Source organism: Chelonia mydas, chromosome 5 (assembly GCF_015237465.2).
Source record: "Chelonia mydas isolate rCheMyd1 chromosome 5, rCheMyd1.pri.v2, whole genome shotgun sequence".
Classification (NCBI taxonomy): Eukaryota; Metazoa; Chordata; order Testudines; family Cheloniidae; genus Chelonia; species Chelonia mydas.
In genome coordinates this window covers 127,468,822-127,491,647 of record NC_051245.2, presented here as the reverse complement: position 1 = coordinate 127,491,647, position 22,826 = coordinate 127,468,822, and the positions used below count along the sequence as shown (strand labels likewise).

The window sequence follows — 22,826 nt, the reverse complement described above, 5'->3', positions numbered from 1 at the left end:
CATGTCCAGGCAAATGCCACCATTGCCCTTATTTGTGAGCTACCAGCCAATTTCAAGATTCTTGCAGTACCCAAACCTCATACACGTGTCATAAACCAGTACAGACCTAGTTCAAATCCACCCCAGCTATTTCCTCCTTGAGGTCACACCAGTAGGGTACACATGGGCAGGTTTCCTGCACACCTTCTTCAGCCACCCCAAAACCTTTGGGTTTGACAGTGGGAGCAGGTCCTGCCACTTATCTTCTCGTTTCTGGACATGAAAGTGAGTCACATCTGCCTTGTTTACACACTGAATCCTTTCAGCGCCTTTAAGCGTTCAGGAGAAGCTTGGCATGAGTCACTTGGAGAAGGGACACAAACACGACATAAGAACAGTTTAAGAAGCAGGTTTATTGTCCATCAGCATCTGCGGAATTAGGTCCCTCTCCTGCAGAGCTACTTGCTGGAGTTGACTGTGCCCTGTTCCCAGTGGGTGCTCTGTTAGACTGGCAAACCTGAGTTCCCCTCTGCAGTACAGCAATAATCTTGGGTGTGTTGGGCAAGGCAAAGATTTCAAAGTAATGGCTGCCACATACTAGGGACAACCTGCAGCAAAACCTGAGGGCTTGAGCAGATTCCAGGTCTCATGAGAGCAGCTCAGCCAGGCAGTGGCTGGACTTAGAGTCTTCATCTTGTTCCTTGAACTAATGCAGTGAAGATAAATGAAGACCTCTCATTTATCTTTTTTTAAAAATAGTTTACTCAAGGACCACAAACACCAAAATGCCTTAATATGGTTATTGTTTGGCACTGCCACAGGGCAGAGTGAAAGTAGTTTAAGTGCCCGAACTGTGAATTTCCATATCTGAATCCATCTGGATTTCTTAAGTTTAACCTTCACTCTGAAGCATCTGGATTTGTAATGCATGTTTTGGGGACAATTACAACTCTCTCTCATAGTATGTGGTTTTCCCCTTAAACAACTGATATATACTCTCCAATTTAGATCAGGCTGAATGTAGCTTTCTGTCTGGGAATATCCTTAGGTTTTTGTACCTATTAAAAATTTCATACCCAAACACTAAACAAGTATTTCCGTGTGATCTCTCCTGTGAGTTGAACAGCTGTAGCATTGGCCTTAAATGATTTAAAAAACAAGTTTTAATGGCCACATTCACCAGTAGGCTCTGGCTGTTTTATACCATGCTTGGGCGGTGTAGAAGGGCCAGGATGCATTGAACAGCTAGGCTAGGTTTACACCTGCTTTGCATTACTGGAGTAGTGCTAGCTAGCAGAGACCTACTGGTGAGCCTGACCCTTCAATCTGTAAGTGACTTACTGTATCAGGTATCTAGTGTTCACGGTAATTTTTAAATTACAATTAAAAAAAAAGGGGATAAACAAAATTTGCTATGAGGCTGGAAATCCCCCCCGTCTTCTACCCCCCACTCCCAATTTGGGAGCCTGGACTCAGCAAAGGGGAGAGCAGAGGGGTGTGGACAATGGGAGATAGAGCTGGAGGGTAAAGAAGGGGACCCCCATACCAGGTAAGCAAGACATGCCAGTTGCAGTGGGAGGGAGCAGATGGGGGAGCCATGTTAGGGTCAGGAGAATGGTGAGTTGCTGATCGCAGCAGGAGGGAGTGGGAGGGAGTGAAGGAAAGAAAAAACAGAATAAACGGAGGGGGGGAGAGAAGCGGGGAGAAACAACCCAAGGGAGACAGCAAGGTAATATTTAAAATTGTGTTACAGTGAAATACACATTATTGGTTTTGTGCTGAACTAGCCCCTTCCCCCCACCCCAGCTTTTGGGGTGCAATGACACTACTGCTCTCAGCCATCCTCACCCAGTCCAATGGGGGCTTGTTGCAACAGCAGTGCTTTGTAGGTTGCAAGAAGTAGGATTTCATTTTACTGTCAGTTCTATTTGTAACCCTGCTATTTGCTTAAGCTTGACTAAAATACAGTTATGCAGGAAGTAAAATCTTCTACCAATTAGCATTTTGTATACTTTGGATACAAGTGCTACAGAAACTGAGAGCAGCTTTTTTCTAAAGATCAAACTCAGCAAGGTATGGCTCTCCAGTGCCATGCTTAGCGTTAAGAGATTTTTCACTCTTTGTAGCCCTCATAATCATGTTGTTCTGTGGCGATTAAAACTGCCAGAGCAGATCAAACCAGTGGTCCGTGTAGCCCAATGTGCAGTCTCTGACAGCAGCCAGCTGTGGGATAATCTACTGTCCACCATGGTTTCATCCTGCTCTCTGATCATTAGAATGGCTGAGCCCTGAAGCTTTTATATCCCTTCCAGAACTGTTGTTAACTATTATAACTGGATAGTCCTGTTTTCTGTAAATGTTCTGTTCAGTCCCTCTGGTTTTTGACAAGGGGGTGGCATGCTCAGCAGGGTGGGTCTCAAGCACTGAAATGTGATGCTTGTGAACTGGAGTATGGTACTAATCAGGACTGGCCAGATTTGATATAGGGTAATCCCCACACTTAGGGCTGACACTTCCCTGAATTTAGAGTGCCAATCCATTAACAGAAAAAAGTCTGGTCTTTGCCAGGGTCCCACTGGGACTGAAATTGAAGATTTGCTAACTTTGAGGGAAAAAATAGGAATTTCAGCAGTTTGTCTCAGGTGGCTCTGATTTCTTGCTGAGGCTTATGTGTACTTCCCCACCTGATGAGTGTGTAGCACGGAGAACACCATTACAGCTTCAGCATGGATACCACCTTGTGGTACAGAGGAACTTTTTTAAAAAACAAACATACATAGATATGGCTTGCAGTTTAGTTTCAAGGTGTCTTTTCTCTCCCAAATAGATACTGGCGGGAAGGTAACTAAACCAAGCCAGAACACAGATACATGCTCCTCAGAACAGGCTTTATAAAACATCCTCAAGTTGGGAACTAATCTGTTCAGTTTATCTCCTGCTAATTGACCTATTGCCAGACCTGGAGCACCATTCCCCAATGGCCACCTCCGTCCCAGCTAACCTGCGAGAAGACTGTCACCCAACACTCCCTGAGTAGAAGACAGATCAGTTCACATAGTGGGAATAGTATCAATCTGCTGGGGGTCAGGGGAGATTCTTTTCACCATCCTCTCTTCCCTACCTGCAGAGAAAGCAACAGCTCCATGAAATGTACCTAAGCAAGCTAAGCACTAGACTAGCCTGATGTTGTAACTTAATGAAATGCTACTCTCAGACAAGAGCTGTCCACCCTGTTTTAGTACTGGGTGCTAGCACCCATTTGTATTTCTCAAAGTAGTGGCCCAGAAATTGGGAATCAACCAGGAGCACAGGTAAGGGAGAAGGCTCAGCTTGGTAATATGTGATTGACTCATGGGGAGGGGAAGAGAGGCATTTTTAAAGAGGCTGCAGCTGGGGAAATGTCTGTTCTTCAGGAACCAATCTCTAGTTCAGGATGGGAATGAGAGGTGAACCAACCACCATGATGTGAACTGGTAGGGATTAGGCCAAGAAGAACATGTGGGCTGTCACCCTTCCAGCAAGATGTCCGATGAGGAACCTGTGTGACTACTGACATGAGCCTTGGGCATAGAAGAGATTCTGAAGGAGTGCAACAAGACGCATTTGACATCTGTTGGGACAGGTAGTCAACCCTCAAAAGTAAACATAAGGCTATTGTTAAAGGGAGTTGGCAGAGAGAATGGGACAGATCTGAAGAGGCATATGTAGATGATAAATCTTAGTTTGCCCAGAAGATAATTACCTTTCTCAACTAAATGCCTTCTAATAACCTTTAATGGTAACTGTACAGTACAGCTATATGTACACTCACCCATTATAGGTGGAACTGGTAGCAACACCTATAGGTAAGGTTGCCCAACATTTTGAATTAGACTCTGCATTCAGTTGCTTATAACATTGCAAAACTTTAACCATTTGGGCAGAAATTTCCCGTGGCAGGTGCCTCCTTCAGGCTGAATTTCTGGATAAAGTTGTAGCTAAAATGGTAGAGCTGTTTTTAGAAACAAGATTAGGGAAATATTTTTCCTGTTAATTCTTATAACTTCTTAGTTGAGTAGCTCTTGGGCCCCCATGCTTTAGAGCAGGAACATCTGGTGTTAGGGATGTGCTTTTTGGCATCCCTGTGAAAACTTGCCCAAATTTGACTAAGTTATAAGCTTCCAAAAAAAAAACAAACAAAAAAAAACCCCACCCCTCAATCCACACATGTTCAACAGACTTGTTCTGAAGCTAAATTCTCTAGAGACTCCATAGATGCTGAGCATGCTCCATCACTGGACTGAGAAGAGTTTTCAATGCAATTATTGCTCCTGACCATGGTGCTGGGCAAACCTAGGGGGTGCTATGGTGCTGGGCAAACCTGAGAGCAGGGAGGCTGTCCGCTGGTGTCCAGGCAGTAAGAAAGCAGCAGCCACACTGGAATGCAAAGTAGGGAGGGGTGCGTGTTTGGGAGGAGGAAGGGAAAGAGGGGGACTGCAGCTACCAGAGGGTGAGGGGCAGCAGAAGGGAAAGGGAACCGGGGGGGGAGGGGGAGATAAACAGGCTAGGGGCAGGGGACTAACCACTTCCCTCCAGAGCCTGGAATTGAAGCTGGGAGTACTGTGTCTACATTCCTCTGCTGTCAACTAATATACTTTGCCAGTGGGTTTTAAAGCTCTTTCTCCCCGCCGTCGTGGCAGGTTCACAGAGAAGATAACTGTGTAACTGGTAGCAACCTTAGGTGGTAAACATGCATGCTGTAGATCTAAAGGTCTGAACCCTGTTCATCACCCACCTTAGGGGATCAACATGATTCTCTTTGATGGAATGTCTGTTCCTTCATTTTGTTTTACAACACCTCTTTCAAATGAACTGAAGATTGCAAAGTCAAGCACTCAATTTAGGAGATCCCACAATTAAGGTTGCCCAATGCAGAGGGTCCTCTAGGGGGGAAAATGTTTGATCACGTAATGAAAGACTATCAAAATACAGATGCACAAGAGGGCTGCATTAAGGTTGCACTAAACCTTAATTGTGGCATTTTCTAACTTTAGAGTGCTTGACTTTGCAACTTTGACACTGAATAGTTCTTAAAGTTCATACACACGAGAAATCAGTGTGTGGAGAGTATTTACACTTTCTCTACAGACCTACTGAAGATCCATGTTCAGTTACACACACGTGTGAATGTTTGTTGGGAATCCTCCAGGGACCTGAAGACCCAATAGGTGAGGCATCTATCTTTGCCTTAAAGGCATGTTATCAGCATTCTTAACTGCTTTGACATTTTATTATTCTCCTACCATCTTAATTCCAGGGGGAGCCTGGCAGTAGGGTGGGGTTGGTTACGAAAGAAGTTCTCCAAGTAGGACTTATGTCTGTCTTGATTGAACAGCTTTCTTCTAGACCGCAAGCACTGGGCTCTCTCTAAGTGCTTACAACTAGTACCCAAACAACTGAAGCAATGGCTGAGTGACGCCGGTCAGTTGTGCCATATCGGGTCTCTACGGGGCAGAGCTGGCTGGGAATTTTTCAAAAAACTGTTTTTATCAGAAAATGCAGATTAGCTGAAATGAAATAAACTTTTCATAGGAAGTTTTCTGGTCCAAGGTGGAATTTCTGGTCAAAATCAGAGATAAAAATCCCCCTGAATTAGTCAAGGCTAGTGGGTAGGGCCCCTTCTGGGAATGGGAAACTTTAGCTTCAAGGCCCTCTTTCAAATAAGGCAGAGCAGGGACTTGAACAAAGATTCCCCACATCCCAGGCAAGAGCTCTAACCCCCGGGTTATTAGCAATCCCAGGGTGGGGTGGTCTGAATCTCTTTCACCTCAATGCACAATGGGAATTTTTCTGAAATCTCAGATTTTTGGAGGGTGGGAAAACGGTTGTGCTCAGCTCTCCTAGTTGGCAAATGTGCTGTGCAGTGGGACACTTCTAAACTATTACATCCCACCCAGTATTAAAATGTAGTTAATGTAGTGACTATGGAGAAAAAAAACAAAACATGCTTTATTCAACAGATCTGCTCCATGGTCATCTTCAGGTCAGACTAGTCTGTGACAAAACAAGTTTTTACTAGTTAGCTCTGAGACAATACAAACCTTAACAGTAAGCGGGATTCCAGTAAGCTATTGTCAGCCCTAGTCTGAGACGGATTCACTATACTTGTTCAGATTCCAAGCTAGTGCTAAGAGACAGAACAATCAAGTTAAATAAGGGCTGGAGCTTTTTCAGAAGACTAACATTTTGAGTTGTCAATCGAGTAGTCAGTGGAAAGTTATTCAGAGAGAGACAGAATTCCACAACGTTTTTACACGTGACTTTTCCCAACCATACCTAACTTGGAATGCTAAGAGACGAAGAACAAAGTAAGTGGCTGGCACTGGAAGAAGGAACAACTAGCGAGTATGAAGCAGGAGCGCAACCTATTTACTACAAGAGATCAAGCTAGGCTTTTGTGTTAGGAATACAGACTATATAGGCAATGCCAAACGTGTTTCATTAAACAATTTAACTTGTTTAAGTTTCTGAATTTTCAAAACAACAACACAAAGATAAATATAAAGAAATTTTATTTTTTCAGATATTTATATCAAAGAAATAATACTCATGGCCAAGTCCTGTACAGACCGTATCTTCCTTTTAAACTCTTCTTTTAGTTTAAAATGCATGTACAAAATTGCACATTGCAGATTACAAAAATCAAACAAGTAATCTCTTTGCCTGTAAACAAATCTAGCACAGGGATGAATGTTATACATTCCAAAATGTCTAACCCTCCATGGAAAAAAACCCAAACAAACTGCAATCTCCATAGAGGTGCTAGTATTACAAACTGATTGGTGTATTTCTAAATTATATATGACACATAGGAGCACAAAACAGAGCACAAGGCAAGTCGCCTTTCTGTCTTAAGCATGTAAAACAAAGACTTAGAATCCAATCTTGCTCCTGTTTGAGTCCCTAACAAGGCTCTCGGTGCCGTCAGTGGCCACAGGAGTGAGACCACTATTCCAAGGTAGCGGATTGCAGTATGTTTTAACCTCCAGTTTTGTTTTTAAATTGGCTACCATCAATTGGTAGGAACCAGGAGTACACTTGTAAACATGGATTTTCCACTCAAATTGATTAAAAAAGATATAGTATCTCCTACACACTACTAAATTAAGATCAACTGTTTTACATTTAATCAAGTGCAAGTTATAAACAAATATTTTCCACTTCGACTAATTATTTTGATTCTAATATTACAGTCTGTAATAGCAATGTAAAAAAAATCCAGTAGACATAATCCACAGCTGCATTTTTATTAAGCCCTGTAGTCTCCAGTTTAAGTATAGAATGTTACCATGTTTGAAAGCCAATCTGTTGAAAATTATCTTGGAAAGGCTTTTCTGACAAAAATAGAGAATTTGGAGTCAGTATGCAACAGAAGTAATCAGTTAGCTCTGTCTGAATATGATACACTAGCCAGAACAGAAATTTACATACACAGAATTCTAAAACTCCACTAGAAACAGAAACTCTGAAGTAATACTGAATCCAAGCAAATTAGTTTTTACAATGTGAACAGGCTCTGTTTGTAGGAATAAATCCCAAATTTCTCATTCAACCAACTCCAAAAAAAGTACCTGCTCAAATTTCAAAATCCCTCCTGCCAGGGAGGTTCAGGAACGGTTGCCTCTTCTCAACCTGTTAATTTAATGAGGCAAGTAGGGAGAGACAAAAACACAATTAAAAATCTACCACCATTGTTGCAGCAACAAAGTGGAATCTGGGATGAGTTGCTTAGGTTTACTAGCTACTCTTCTTTACGTTAGGTCTTGAATGCCTGGTCATTCTAGTTACCTGTCTGAAACCCCTGGAGGAATATAATGTGGGATTCTAGTTTCTAAATGACTGATTTTTGTACAGTTCTGCTTTTGAGCAATGTTGAGGTGGTGGGGCTGCTGGTGACTATATGGGGGGGGTATGGGGGGGGAAATGACAGTCGTTACCTCTCCCTTCTGAGAGACCCCTTTGATCCCCTCTGTTTGCAGTTAAAGTGATACTGCTCCTGGGAATGGAGAATCAGAATGGAGAATTCAGAATAGAATTCAAGTGGTGGTTAACAGAGCTCCAAGTAGAAAAGTTTGAGGCTAAGAATAGATTTTTTCCCACACTATAAAGAAATGTAATAAACTTAAGGTGAACTAAGAATGACGACCACTATAGGTGAGAACTTTCAGGACTCTATCCAGCCTCCCATCACTTCTGTAGCAGCTGGGCCATTCTACTAGGCTTAGGCAGCCACACACACAACCCAAAGTACCTGCCCTCCCCAGCAAGAAACTGGCATTATACATCAGTGATGTTGGTATGTGCCTGCCCAAACCTGTTCCCTTCTGTAGAGACACACACACTCCACCCAACTCAGCAGCAGTAGTAATGACTCTTGGGATGACAGCAGGACACCACATTCTAACACAGGAAGCTTTGTCAGCCCAAGAAGAAATTTCAGAGAGAGCACGACGACAAACCTTGGACAGACACCTCCAAAAACAGAGCTTGTCTAGGAGAAGCAGCTGGTTTCTTCCTCCCCCTGCTCCACATCACAGACCAAAAAACCTAGAGAGGTGGGAGAGTTCCCACTCCAACAAACTTTGTCACGCCCCGATGAACCTGTATGGGGAGTTACTGCAAGCTCACAGTTGCCGTCATTCAGAAAGCTGGAGCAGTGGAAATGCTCAGACCCAACATAGAGAGTTGCAATGCAACTATAATTAAGCAAGATGCTCAATCACATAAGCTCTTCATCCCCACACGGCCCTACAACTGCCTGGTAGGGAATTATTTCTCCCCTCCCTTTTTGGCCTCAAAGCTTGTGGGCCTGTTTCTCAGTTGAGTCAACTGTGCATTCAGAATACAGGGTGTGGTGGGAGGCACAGAATTTCGGCTGAATAGTGCCCTTAAATTTCATCTCTCATGTCACACTATGCAAACTAGCTCACTTTTAAACAGCACATGAAAGCCAATAACTTCACTAACCCAATATTGCACCTTTAAAAAAAAAATTATTCTTCCCCCCACCAATGTAGTTAAAAAATTGTGACAGTGGTAAAGCTATTCCAGCGTAAATACAGTACTTAGTACATTGAAACTGGTTGTTCGTATGCCAGAACTACCCTAAACGTGTCTTCATAATACACAGTATTTGCAACTAAGTAGCACTGTTCGCCAGAGCTGATTTTGCAATGGGCGGTATTAATAAGCCAAATACCTCTAATCTTTTAGATATAAGGGAACACCCAAGGGACCAGCAAAAACTTGTTTCCTTCTAGAGCCAAATCCTTAACTAGAGCGGGGGGTTCTCAACCTTTTTCTTTCTGGGGCCCCCCAACATGCTATAAAACTCCCACCTGTGCCACAGTCACTGGTTTTCTGCCTCTAAAAGCCAGGGCTGGCGTTAGGGGGTAGCGAGCAGGGCAACTGCTCAGGGCCCCATGCCACAGGGCCCCCCCACGAAGCTACATTGCTCAAGCTTCAGCTTCAGCCCTGAGTGGCAGGGCTCAGGGACCCAGGCTTCAGTCCCATGCAGTGGGGCTGTGGCTTTCTGTCCTGGGCCCCAGCAAGTCTAATGCTGGCTCTGCTTGGAGACCCCCCCGGGGACCCAGACCTCTGGTTAAGAGCCACTGAACTCGAGATTTGTCTTTAAAAAAAAAAAAAAAAAAATCAGGAAAGTAGCTGCCTTTTGGAGTTTGTCCTTACTGCAGATTTCACTTAACTACAGATCAGAACTCTGTGTTGTCTGGTTCATTTTCAGAACTCAGGAACCTTACTTGATCACATGTGGGTGATGGTGACCATGGCTATAGAGAGAAAGATTGTGAAGTTACCAGTCACAAGGCTGGGAGGCACAGACTTTCCAGAGAACAAGTCTGGGAAACATTTAAATGAGCAACACAATCTAGTTTTGACTAAATATTTTTATAAAGTTTGTATTCAGTATAGAAAACTTTTACTAAATTTGATTGTCAAACGTATCCATGGATAGACTACAAAACTGGTCAAAAAGATTTCAAGGCTACTGTTTTACAGACTTCCGTCCCCAAAGCAATTAAAAAAATTGTTGCATTATATTTTCCCAGCCTGCTAGGATACATGGCACCATATTGCTTACCACAAGCATGTAAGTTTCTGTTGCCATCTCAGAAACTGGTGCAGGTCAAGTTTTGGGAGCCCAGAAGTACTGCTGTAGAAGTGGTAATAATGATTCAGGAACTAGCACAAAATGATCTGGGTCAGTAACAATCTAATGCCCCAGGAGTGTTTGAGGGCACTGTAGAGCTGCAATCTTGCAGAGTGTATGTAAGACAGAGGTCCTGTCTGCTTGGGGTCATAAGACTTCATGACATTGGCTCGAGAACGGTGGGTAGGTAATGACTATGGTAGTCTTAAACAACCCTACCATAGTCATTACCTACCCACCATTTTAGAGAGTCTTCCTCTTGTGATGGATATTAAATAGGAAAAGTGGCACAGTAAGAATCCAGAACCTCATTTCTGAGTCTCCTCTGTTTCAGTTCTTTTTGCACAGAGTGCCCTATGTGATCGGCATGATTCTGAGCTATTACTCGAGTGAATTAAGTAAGCTATCCCAAGTGCCAGTAAGTATTTACTACATACCCACCATCAAATGTTCTGTGTATTCTCTGTTACAGAAAAATTGAGGTTTTTTTTAAACCAGGACTTTCATATCCTTTTACCTGTAAAGCCAGGCTCCTTAGACTAACTCTACAGAGCTCAGTAACAGCCATGAAATCGACTTTGTACCTAAAAGTCACAATCTTAAGGTTCAATCTCTCTGGCTTTCACAGGTCAGACAGGAGTACTATGTTCCCCAGTAGGGAACCTCCTCTTTCCACAATGCTAATTCAGAGCAGTTATTATTTATGGTGACCGTCCATGCAGTTTGCAGCACATACAGCCATGACCTGTAATGCTTAAAATGTATCAGTGATAAATGGTATTATAAAATAACCATATTCTCTGCATCATCAGTTCTGAACTGCCTCTTGGTAGAAATGCTGTTTGGCAGAACTTCTAAAAGGGGCCTTGCAGTCGCAAGATTTAGTATAATTATGCAGGGCTTCCACCCTACTATTTGATTGCTGGAATATGGAAAGTACAGTGCTATTGCATACTTCACCGTCACATTCATTACAGTTGAGGAAACTGCAGTTCCTTTAATTTTGTATACCTGGATGGGTAGATTAGATAAAGGAAGTATTTATTTCTTGCTTTGAATTCATAGATATTTGCATGCTTTAATCAGATTTGTTGGCTACTCTAGCATTGATAAATCATATCTGAGCTGAAAGGAAAATACTTAAATGCACATATCTGGCACAAGAAACGACCTCACTTTAGAATTAGTTACGGCTGGAACCACAAGGAGACAAAATTTCTGCATTCATAGTATTTATGCTATTGTCAAAAACTTAGTGTAGTGGTTCTCAACCTTTCCAGATTATTGTACCCCTTTCAAGAGTCTGATTTGTCGTGTCCCCCTCAAGTTTCACCTCACTTAAAAATTACTTGCTTACAAAATCAGACATAAAACTACAGAAGTGTCACAGCACACTGTTACTGAAAAATTGCTGACTCTCATTTTTACCATATAATAAAACTGACTGGAATATAAATATTGTATTTACATCATAGTGTGATACTTGAGCCGGTTTTTCACTTGCAAGCCTTGTCTGAAGCCTAAGCCTCGCTGCCCGGGGGTTAAGCACATATCTTAGCTTTGCAGGGCCCCCTGGGGCATGGGCATTGGCCTTGCTTGTCACCCCCTAATGCAAGCCCTGCACTTGTGACCATTCTAAATCTGTCTCACAACCCCCAGGTTGAGAGACTGATCTAGATGAGTTATGTACACCCTGGAAGACCTCTGTGTACACCAGTTGAGAATCACTGACTTAAGCATAGGTCCATTTTCAAAGGACATAGCTAGTACCAAAACACAGATGCCAGCTTGGGTTGCTTCCAGGGTTCCAATGCACCAATTCGCATTAACAATATCCCACTGTAAAGCCACTGGGGATGTGGATTTTAATTCCTGGACGTGTACACCCTGTTTGTATGAGTTGTTTCAACATATAAGTGGAGTTCCATCTTAGGCCTGTTTTCTGCATGCAATGAACTTCAGAAGAAGTTTAGAAAGAGCGTCTAGCCAGTAGCCATAATGTCAAACAGGGACAAGTGGCTAAACAAGGCCAATGCAAAGTTGTTTTGGAAGACAGTTCAAACTGTAAAATTTCAGTTAAAGCTATTTGGATGTTTGTCCCATTAGTACACACTACACATGATCTTTCGCACTCTTTTTTCCTCCTGTTTTCTGAAACCTGTATTAGCAGCACTTGCCATCGAAGATCCCACAGTGCAAAAGTAAATTATGTTCCTGCTCTGAGCCAGCATCTCTCTCTTCTTTATGTCTGATAAGTCTAACAGCATGAACAGGTTGCAAATCACTTCACAACAGGGATGCATGGCATGATAGAAAACAATTGAGTGGAACAAGATTGCTTAGCAGTTTAACACACTTTGGGTCCTCCACAATAGAATATGGTTTCCATATTAACTGCAAAATTTCTCAACCAGAGCATTGAGACTCTCCATAAACTCTGATTTCGTTGACAACCTTCTTCAAAGAGGCAACTGGAACCAAGTTTGCTGAAATACTCTAGTTTTGAGAAGATTTCAGAGTAAAAACCTGGATTTGTGCTGGAAATGGCCCAACTTGATTATCATACACATTGTAAGGAGAGTGATCACTTTAGATAAGCTATTACCAGCAGGAGAGTGGGGTGGGGGGAGAGAAAATCTTTTGTAGTGGTAAACACCCATTTTTTCATGGTTTGTGTGTATAAAAACATCTTCTGTACTTTCCACAGTATGCATCCGATGAAGTGAGCTGTAGCTCACGAAAGCTTATGCTCAAATAAATTGGTTAGTCTCTAAGGTGCCACAAGTCCTCCTTTTCTTTTTGAGAAGATGTAATTCAACTTGAGAAGTTTCTTCAGTGAATCACAGGAGTAGCTGTCATGTAATTAAGTACCACAGAGTTAGGACTTACTGCACCCAAGGTTGCATTGCAGCAAGAGATTGGGGCTTTGCAGTCAGCATTTGCAGGATTCTCTTCACACACACACTGCCCAATCAAGACTTCACTTTCCCTTGCTCATCTTCCTATATGTTTTTAAAAGGGAGGCTGCCTGCCAGATTCTGTATATCTGAATAGCCTATCAAGCCACTGTGCTCAACGTTGATGACATACATACTCTCCTCCTTGGTGATCAGATTAACAGGCAGATGATTTTGTTCTTGGTCACATTACTATTTAACCAAATAAAAATACTTAGAAAATGGCAATGTTGCTGCAGAAATCGAGTATTTGTCAAATGTGTACTTAGCTTCAATGAAAAAGGGATAAGCGGAAGGAAATCAGAAAACCCTGTGAAAGAAACAGTGAAATTGCTAGAGACAGTAGTTGGAGGTGTAAACAAAGATGATGAAAAAAGTATCACCAAAAATAATTATATAATTATTTTTGGTGATCTTTATATATATATATATATATATATATATAAAAATTGATGGTGAAAAAAGTAAGTCTGGAGGCCCTGACAAAATGCACTGAAGAAACAGCAGAGGAAGTTTCAGGAACTCTGAAAATAACTAAGAATATGAAGGAAAAACCCTAAGAAACTGTTGGCTTATTAGGCAGGCATCTATACAAGGAATACATTCAGACAGGAATCAGTATATAAAGTTTAGTTACATCATGGCAATCCAACTACCATCTGCAGTGTGACTAATGATTAGGACATAAAGGAGATTTAGTGTATATTTGACTATCAATGCCCAGAATAATCTTATAGGATAACTGAATAAATACCATTAGTTAAAAATCCCATATCATGGATTAGAAATTGGTTGCCAAATAAGAGAAGTAGCAGTTCATAGCAAGATTGCTATGCTAACAATCACATCATGTGGGATAATTCAGGGTTTAATATTGGGACTTATTCAAACAACATTTTACGATGAGACAGATATGTAATTGAAGATATAAGTGATATTTAGAGACTCTTCCACCCAAACACTGAAATGCAGCCACCACTGAGGTAAAATGACAGCTGCTGTAGCACTGCTCTTCTCTAGTCAATGTTGGTATATGACAGAATAGCCTGTATCATTGAAAATGGAGTAGGAATTTTAGGTATGCAGAATGTAATTGCTCAAGTTGTAATTCAACACCTGTGTTTTGACATGACACCCCATACTCTTGGGAAAGTGCCATGGGATCTTTAGTGCCATATAAAGATGGCACTAACCAGGTGAACTAACCCTATCGGAAATGATATGCAGTGCCTTTAAAGCTATATCTTTAAAAAAGGACTACAGAGCAGCATAGCGACGGCCCTGAACATATACTGGCATAACTCCATAGTGTAGATAGAGCCTAGAGCACTGAAAGGGGTTTTCCTTGATGCTCTAGGTCAGAACTCTACCTCCCTGAGTGACAGAAGCTAGGCTGACAGAAGTATTCTTCCATTAGCCTAGTTACGTCTACACCAGAGGTTTGGTTGGCCAAACTATGAGCATCAGATCTATGCCACCTAAATTTTAAGTGCTACTCAGGACATTGTCTTTATGCCTCTTCTGGCAGATAGGACCTCCAACAGAACAGCTAATCCCAGCAATGCACTGTGACATTAGCTCAGTACTGAACTAAGAGAGAAGAATGCCATCTACTTATTTACCAACATCACAATTCAGTTAGTCTTTTTACTCTTTTCCTTTAACTAAAGAACAGGGGAAACAGAACTAGAACAAAACACATTTATTAGAATATCAATGGTGTTTGGATTCCACATCTGAGCTTGACGCAGTTTATACCCAGAAGTGGAGGGGAAAAACCCATTACGGGAATCCTGTAACAACCACGCTGATGGGTCAGGCCAGCTGATGAAACTGGACGATGTTACTACACATTCTGAGTGAGGAGTGAATTAAACAGCTCTTCTAGGAATGGAACCACAAATTACTAGCAGCAGAATATGTTTTCCATACTCCAAGTCAGCGTGGGCAGTAGATCAGTTGTCAATAGCTCCCACCCCTGCCCGAGGAAAGTAGGAGTGAACAGGAATTCCTAGCCACAAGTACTCCTCCCACCATCCATGGGATGTTGGGTTCAACACTAAATCAGAAGAATAAATGTCATCTAGTGACCCACCACCACCTTTCTGTAGCACCTAGACACAAAGACATGCCAAACGTAAGTACCAATTAAATACCATGGACCAATGCTTTTTAGTGCAGAGTAATATTTTTATACTCTAGATCTTAAGGAAGGTGTCAACTAAACTGCAATCAAATTTGCTGATGAGAAACACAAAATAGTAAGACACAAGCAGAGTGACCAAGAGAGATTGGAACTGTCTAGAAAACAATGCAAGACTGACTGGTAGTGATGATAAATTGCAGATATGAGAATCTTTTGCTTGAACAGTCAGTATCAGGAATGCGTGTGAAGAGATCAGATTAAGTCTAGGAGGATAGGTAAAATTTTCATAGTCTGAAGTCTCATTTAAAGTCAACCGACTTTTAATGAGAATTAGGCTTTTAAGTGCCTGTCACTTCTGAAAACAGGATGTGAGCACCCAAGTCACTTAAGTGGTTCTGAAAATTTTACCAGATATTAGGGTCTAAAATGGCCTAATGAGACTGTACTTGGTGCACTGTGCACTTTATTGGTTCTGAAAATTTAGGAACAATGAAGAAAAACTAGGAGAAATACAAAAAGCAACAAAAAATGATACAAGGATCAGACGACATGAAAGACTGAGGGAGCTATATATAATCTAAAAAGAACACCTGGGGAAATAAACAGGGTATTACAACATTTTAAAAGATGGTCCGACAAGCAACACTGGACTGACGTAAAGAAAGCTTAGGCTTAATATTACAAGCTAAAAAGAATGGTAGAAGAACAGACTTAAGGAGGTAGTCATAAAACCAACACTGCAGACATTCAAGATGAGGTCGGATAAGACTTTGGTGAGAATAACATGCCATGTAGCTCCACAAATTGCGGAGGTATCACTGGAGAAAGAAAACAAGTAGCCCTACTTGGTAGCCCTACTAGTGCTATGCTGGAGGGGCTACTCATTGGCCCCATATTATAATTCTGCCACCATTTTGGAAGCAAGGTTGTGGTGATTTCTCTTCGTGGAGCTCATCCCCTTCTCTAGATATTGGTGAACTAACCCTATCGGAAATGATATGCAGTGCCTTTAAAGCTATATCTTTAAATACTTCTGAGGAGCAAAGAGCACCTACAAAATGGACTAGATTGCAGCAAGTGTCAGGTGTTTTTCAACCTTTTCCTCAGGTACTGCTAGAAGGTCTTCACCCACCTCCCCCATTTTCATTTGAAACTACACAAGTTGACCACTGTGCCGTATCGTCAAAATACTTAATATATTTTCCATTAATGAAGTAGAAACACTGGCAGTGCAGAGCACTCAGTGCAAGTTTGCTTACCAAGTAGAGTTCCCTCCTTCCTTCATTATGTAAAGCTTGTGTTTAAGTATAAAAAATTAATCGATTCTCTACTTCTGCACCATCACCTTTGCAAATACATGCACAGTTTTCACGTACTAAGCACTGGTTCATTTTTAACACATTTGCCAGATATGGCACATTACTACTGGTTGAATTCTATTAGTGTGGTGAAACTGACTGAACGCTTAGCAAAAGATCTTTACGTTGTAGTTACTTCGTAAGAATTAAGTGGCATTGCATTTGTTCGCTAGTATTTCTAATACACAATTCTTAGGACAGAAGAAGGGAGTTTTAGACTATCACTGAAATCATTCATTTTGGCTCTGGCTATGCTACAACTTTACTCAGTTTTTAAATGATTAACGTGGTTTGCATCTCCACTACTCATTGAAGTCATCTGTGCTAAGTGTGTGTCCCAGGCCTGACAAGGGGAAGCCTCACACACAGTTTACATTTACAGCTATGCTATTTTAAGTTAACCCTCTCACAAGACTCTCTTTACAAGCAAAAAACATTGTATGCATATCAATTCCCCTTCATACATTTCAAAGCATAGCTGAAGTAGCTTTCAGAAGAGAACATGGATGATATAAAACGGTTATGGAATTGGTTTAATTGATCATGCTTATAAAACAAACTATATTAGTTAAGATATTTTCCAAAGACTATGGTGGGGCCCCATCCTGCAACTGGGTCTGCTCATGCTGAGCCCCACTGACTTCAGTGGTTCTGAGTATGGGCAGATCCAGGATCAGGGCCTTACAGGGTTTCTTGTTGAATGAACCTTCAGAGTTCATGCTGAAAATGAAAATTTAATTGTACGAAACCACAAGACTGAATAAACCTTGATTTGCAGAAGCGCTCAAAACATGCATATCAAAGGGTAGTAAAAAAGCAAAACTGCCCATAACATGGTTTTTGCTATTTATCCAGAGAATCCCAAAAAGCAAGTCTAAGCAGAGAAAACCATTCCTTTTCTATCCCTTATTAGTAAAATCTAGGCAAAAATAAATAAATCACACTGGACTCTTCCACCCAGAAACTCATCTCACATTCTGACTTTTGACTCTTCCCCTCCCTAGACAACTAGAAAAATGTGTTTAGAATAAAATAGAACAAGAAAATATTATTTACATATTTCTTCTGAAAAAATAAATCTAGTTCTCCATTGTGTTTCTATGATTTATTCAAACATAATACAATGGAGTTACCATAAAATAACTGTTAGAGCTAAAAAACAATCTGAGCCCTTTTCTGGGTAGCACTGAATTGCTACTATACCCCATAAAGAGCAAGCAGAACTGGAATGTGCACAGTGAAAGAAATGGCATAAATGACACTCTTCTGCCAAATTAATTTCTTCCAGATGCGTTTGCTATAAAAATAAGGTTTAGGTGACATCAAAAAAGTTTCAAGTTTCAATAAATAAATAAATATATATATATATCAATGCTCCAAGTTTGCATTAGCACAAGAAATAATATGGAGCTTATGATCTGTAGGAATATTTTCTTACAGTTGAATCTGTAATTAAATATCGTTCATTCTAACCTAAGTTACCTGGCAGAATCTCTCTCAGCTAAGGCTAGATTTTAAAACCAGACCCATTCAAGTGCTTTACTTGCATGTCTTAACTGCCAGCTGCAAATTAAAAGCTACTCTGCAGCAAAACAATCTTTTTAAAAAAATTCTTCTCAATACCAAGAAATACCATTACCACATTTTGTTTTCTATACACACACACTTTAAAAAAAGAAATGGGTAATTTCAGCTTTTTTCAAGCTCTGAACAAACATATTGAACCATCACTACACACTATATTAAGGTGTATTAGGAATTATGCCTTTTGCAGGAAAATAAAGTTGACTCTCTGTAAACAGGGGTTATTTTAGTTCTGAAATCTTTACAACTCTTTCAAGTTCTTCACTTGAACTTTGAAAAAAAACAACCCCCAAACACCCTTCACTTTGAAGTGTAGGAATTTCTCTTGAAGTCAGCTTTAAACGTTAAATACCCAATATAAAACCGTTTTGTACTCAGTGCAACATAAAATATACCTTACAAGACGTTTAATACCCGACTTCTGTACTTTGCTTCCTTTCCAGGCATCAATAAATAAAGAGGGACCTTCAATCTAGGTACTTAAAATTATCTATTGGTCAATAAATCTCGAACCTTTGAACCCCTGTGTTTCCCCTGCAACGCTCTAGTGCTTCCCCCCCCCAATCAAATCCCCAAACCGACTCCGGAATATTTTAAGACGACTCTGGAAAGTCGAAGATCTTTCCTTCGCCGCCGCGGCAGCGCGTTGGGGCCGGGGGCCTTTGGCTCCTCCCAGGCAGGCGAGCCCAGTCTGCGAGCCGCCGCGCAAAGCGCCGGGGGGGGGGGACGAGGAAGCGAGACTCGCACGTGTTTTCGGGGCCGCTCCCGTCCCGGGTCCAGTCTGAGGCGCGGGGCTGGGGGGTCGCCCCTTCTCCCGGGCAGGCTGCTCAGTCTCTGTCCCACTCCGGCCCGCGGCTTCAGCAGGCGCTGGTCTCCGGCGCGGCGGGCTCCTCCGGGGGCGGCGGGGCGGGCGGGCCCGCGGCGCTGATGTGGCAGCCGCTGGAGAGGTGGCTGCGGACGCGGCCCTGCAGCTGGGTGACCTGGGCCCGCAGGAGGCTGGCGGTGGCGGCCAGCTCGGCGTTCTGCCCCTTCAGCGCCTTCACCTTCTCCTCCAGCCGCGCGATCCGCTCCAGCTTCCGCCGCCGGCACTTGGAGGCCGCGATGCGGTTCCGCAGCCGCTTCCGCTCGGCCTTCAGCCGCTCCTGGCTCTCCGCGTCCAGCGGCGACAGCGAGGGCGGCGTCGGGGCGCTGCTGCCGGCCTCGCCCGGCGGGGGCGCCTCGGGCACAGTCTGCGGCTCCTCCAGGGCCCTGGCGGCGCCGGGAGCGGGGAGCCGGCCGCTGCCCAGCCCCGGCGGGGCTGGGGAGGAGAAGGGCAGGCCCGGCGGGGCGGCGGAGTAGGTGCCGCCCGCGGGGCTGAGCGGCCCGGCCGGGTGGAAGCTGCCGAGGGTGGTGTAGACGGCGGGCGGGTCGGCGGCGGGCCGGCAGGGCCCCGGGGAGAGCGGCGCCCCGAGCAGCTGGTTCTGCTTGTGCAGGTCGGCCAGGGCCTTGACGAAGCCGTCGGCGAATCCCTCCTGCTCCTGCGTCACCTGCTGGCGGTAGAGGAAGGGCCCGGCCGCGGGGGGCGGCGGGGCGGCGGCGGGGCAGGGGCTGGCGGGGCCCAGGCCCGGGCTGCCTTGGATCAGCAGCTGCTCCAGGTCCGCCGCGGGCGGCAGCTTCAGCAGCGGCAGCTCCGCAGGGGACCCGGCCGCCAACAGAGCCGCCTCCGGGCCGCCCCTGCCGCCGGCTCCTCCCCCCGCTGCCGAGCCCGGGGGCGCCGCGGCGGGGATGAGCCTGAGCGCCGCGCCGCTCCGGGTGCCGCCGGGCGGCCGCAGGGTGTACGACCCCGGCAGCGCCGAGGGGGAGGCGGCCGCCGCCGCCATCTCCCGCTTCTTACCGGCCCCGAGCAGCAGCTTGTGCCCCGCCGTCTCCACCCCTGCCCCGAGCCCGTTGCCGAAGCCGGGCACGAAGTCGGGCAGCAGCTCCAGCCCCTCCTCGGGGTAGAACGGGGCCTCCATCTTCACCGCCGCCCGGCCGCCGCTCATGCTGCCCGCCCGGCCGGCCAGGGGGCCCGCCCCGCCTCCGGCCGGAGCGGGAGCAAGGGGACCCCCCGCGGGGGCTGCGGGGACTGGTCGCTCGCCTGGGATGTCGGGGGGCCCCCGCCCGCCTCAGCCCGGCACCCAGGGGAAGGAGATCCAGAGCCGCATGCACGACAGGGAGGTGGGCTGCCTGCGCCCGGGCCGCCCAGGCTCTGCTCCGCGCGGTGTCCGCGATGGGGGAGGCGGGGGCCGGGCTCACCCCTGGCAGGCGGGTCGGCTTCCCCGGGGGCAGCTGCAGCCTCAGCCGCCGCCCAGGGCTCCGCGCCTTCGGCTTGTGGCATTTACTGAAACTCCTACAGGGGAACTGATGTCAAACCCCCTCCCAGCAGCAGCGCCGCCTTCGCGCCCGCTCTCTCCGCCCCTCCAGCGGCCGCGGCTCTCTCCCTCCCGCCTGGGCATGGGAGCGCACACAGCTCCGCGCTGGCAGCTGCCCACACACCCGCCCACGCTCCCTTGCTGCGGGCTGAACAGCTCTGCCAGCTGGGAAAAGGGGCTTTGGCAGAGCGCCCCCCCCCGGGTGAGAGCTGTGGGCGGGGGTGTGTGTGTGGGGGGAGGGGGGTTCATTTATAAATGATCGCTCTTCATCGCCTTCATGGCACAGAGGAGCAGGGGCTTGTTCTGCTCCTCGTGTTATTCCGCTGACTGTAACTCACAGCTTCCCAAACTAGTCTTTAGCCTGACCTGTTTGCATCCCTCTCGAATGCTAGGGAGAGGCACTGACCCAACAACGCAGTGGAGGGGATTGTAAACACTGCAGCGTTTATGTGGGAGGACCACAGCGGATGAAAACATCACCCCGTAATCTGACTTTGCAGACTACTACGCAGAAAGTATGCTAAGGGAATGCGCAGGTTGCATAATTAAGCACTAAAAAATCAGGAAGTACCATTTGAAAGTTCCACCTGCAACCCTAACTGTGCCTCATTACCCTGCCTTCTGACACCCTCTTTAATTACCTGATGTATTGTGTCTCCGGTAACACAGCAGAACATCCTTACCGTTTTCTAATGACCTTGTCAAGGGCATCTTGGAAAGTGTGCAGTGAATGAGGCAATGCTGTGCAGCTGCCTTCCCCTACTATACCGTGTAAGGTGTGTAGTAACATAGGCTGGGGAGTGGTTCTCAAACTTTTATTTTCACGGACCACTTAAAAATTGCTGAAGTCTCAGCAGGCCACTTAATGACCTTTCCAAATGTTTGTACCGTTAGCTATCTCTTGTAAAGTGCTTTGGATAAAAGCATTATATTTAAAAAAATTAATGTTTTTTGTTCTACAAATAAAAGCACACACTTCATATTTTAATATCAGTAGTCTTACCTTTCTAATGCGATGGATGTGCCCTCTCTCCCCTGCCGCGACAGTCCCCGAACTGGGGCTGGGAAGGAGGGGGGTCTCTCCCTCTCATCCCCACCCAGGCAGGTCCTGAGCTGGGGCTGGGAAGGAGGGCCATCTCTCCCCGGTAGGTACAGGCCTGGAACTGGGGAAAGTCACCTCTTTCTCTGGCCACCGCAGTCCTGCATATCCTAAATTCTCCCCACCCCTTCTTCTCCCTGTGTGGCTCCCCAATTAGGTGGGTGGCCCTTCATTCTCTCATGTGCAGCCGCCCAAGCACGCACCTTAGAGCAGTGGTTTTCAAACTGCGGGTTGTGACACAGTACTGGGTCATGGAACATAAGGCACTGGGTCTCGGTGGCTCTGGTCAGCATCACCAACCAGGCCATTAAAAGTCCTGTCGGCGGTGCTGTCCAGTTAAGGCAGCCTAGTCCCTACCTTTTGTGACACCGCGCTGTGCCCCAGGATCGGCCAGCTGCAGGTCTGGCTCCTAAGTGGGGGGGCCACGGGGCTCCACGCACTGCCCCTGCCCTGAGCACTGGTTCTGCACTCCCATTGGCTGGTGCCAGCCAATGGGAGCTGTGGGGGCAGTGCCTGTGGCCGAGTGCTGCGTAGAGTCGCTTGTGCGCCTCTGCCTAGGAGCCGGTCCTGTTGCTGGCTGCTTCTGGGTGCAGCGCAGTTCGTGGTGCCAGGACAGGCAGGAAGCCTGCCTTAGCACCCCTGCTGCACTGCTGACTGGGAGCTGCCTGAGGTAAGCCCATGCCCCAACCCAATCTCCCGCCCCAGCCCTGAGCCCCCCAAACTCAGAGCCCCTTCCTGCACACCAAACCCCTCATCCCCAGCTTCACCCCAGAGCCTGCAGCCCCAGCCCAGAGCCCTGACCCCTCCCACACTCTATCCTCCTGCCCCAGCCCAGAGCCCCCCTTTCACACCCTGAACCCCTCATTCCTGGACCCACCCCAGAGCCTGCACCCTCAGCCCAGACTCTCTCCCAACCCCCTGCCCCAGCACAGAGTCCCCTCCCACACCCTGAACCCCTCATTCCTGGCTCCACCCTGCAGTCCTCACCCCTGCACCCCAACCCTCTGCCCCAGCCCTGAGGCCCTCCCAAACCCCTCATCCCCAGCTCTGTTGGGTCACGGACATCACCAATTTTCTTCAACTGAGACACCAGAAAAAAAGTTTGA

General features: G+C 45.5%; 1 protein-coding gene across 1 annotated transcript; it reads right to left on the bottom strand.

Moving 5' to 3' along the window:
• Positions 1–16,654: 16,654 nt before the first annotated feature.
• Positions 16,655–20,808, bottom strand: LOC119566604 (transcription factor jun-D). The gene has a single exon (XM_037902285.2). The coding sequence runs from the start codon at positions 20,250–20,252 to the stop codon at positions 19,089–19,091; it is 1,164 nt and encodes a 387-aa protein (XP_037758213.1). The 5' UTR covers positions 20,253–20,808; the 3' UTR covers positions 16,655–19,088.
• Between the last annotated feature and the right edge of the window lie 2,018 nt (positions 20,809–22,826).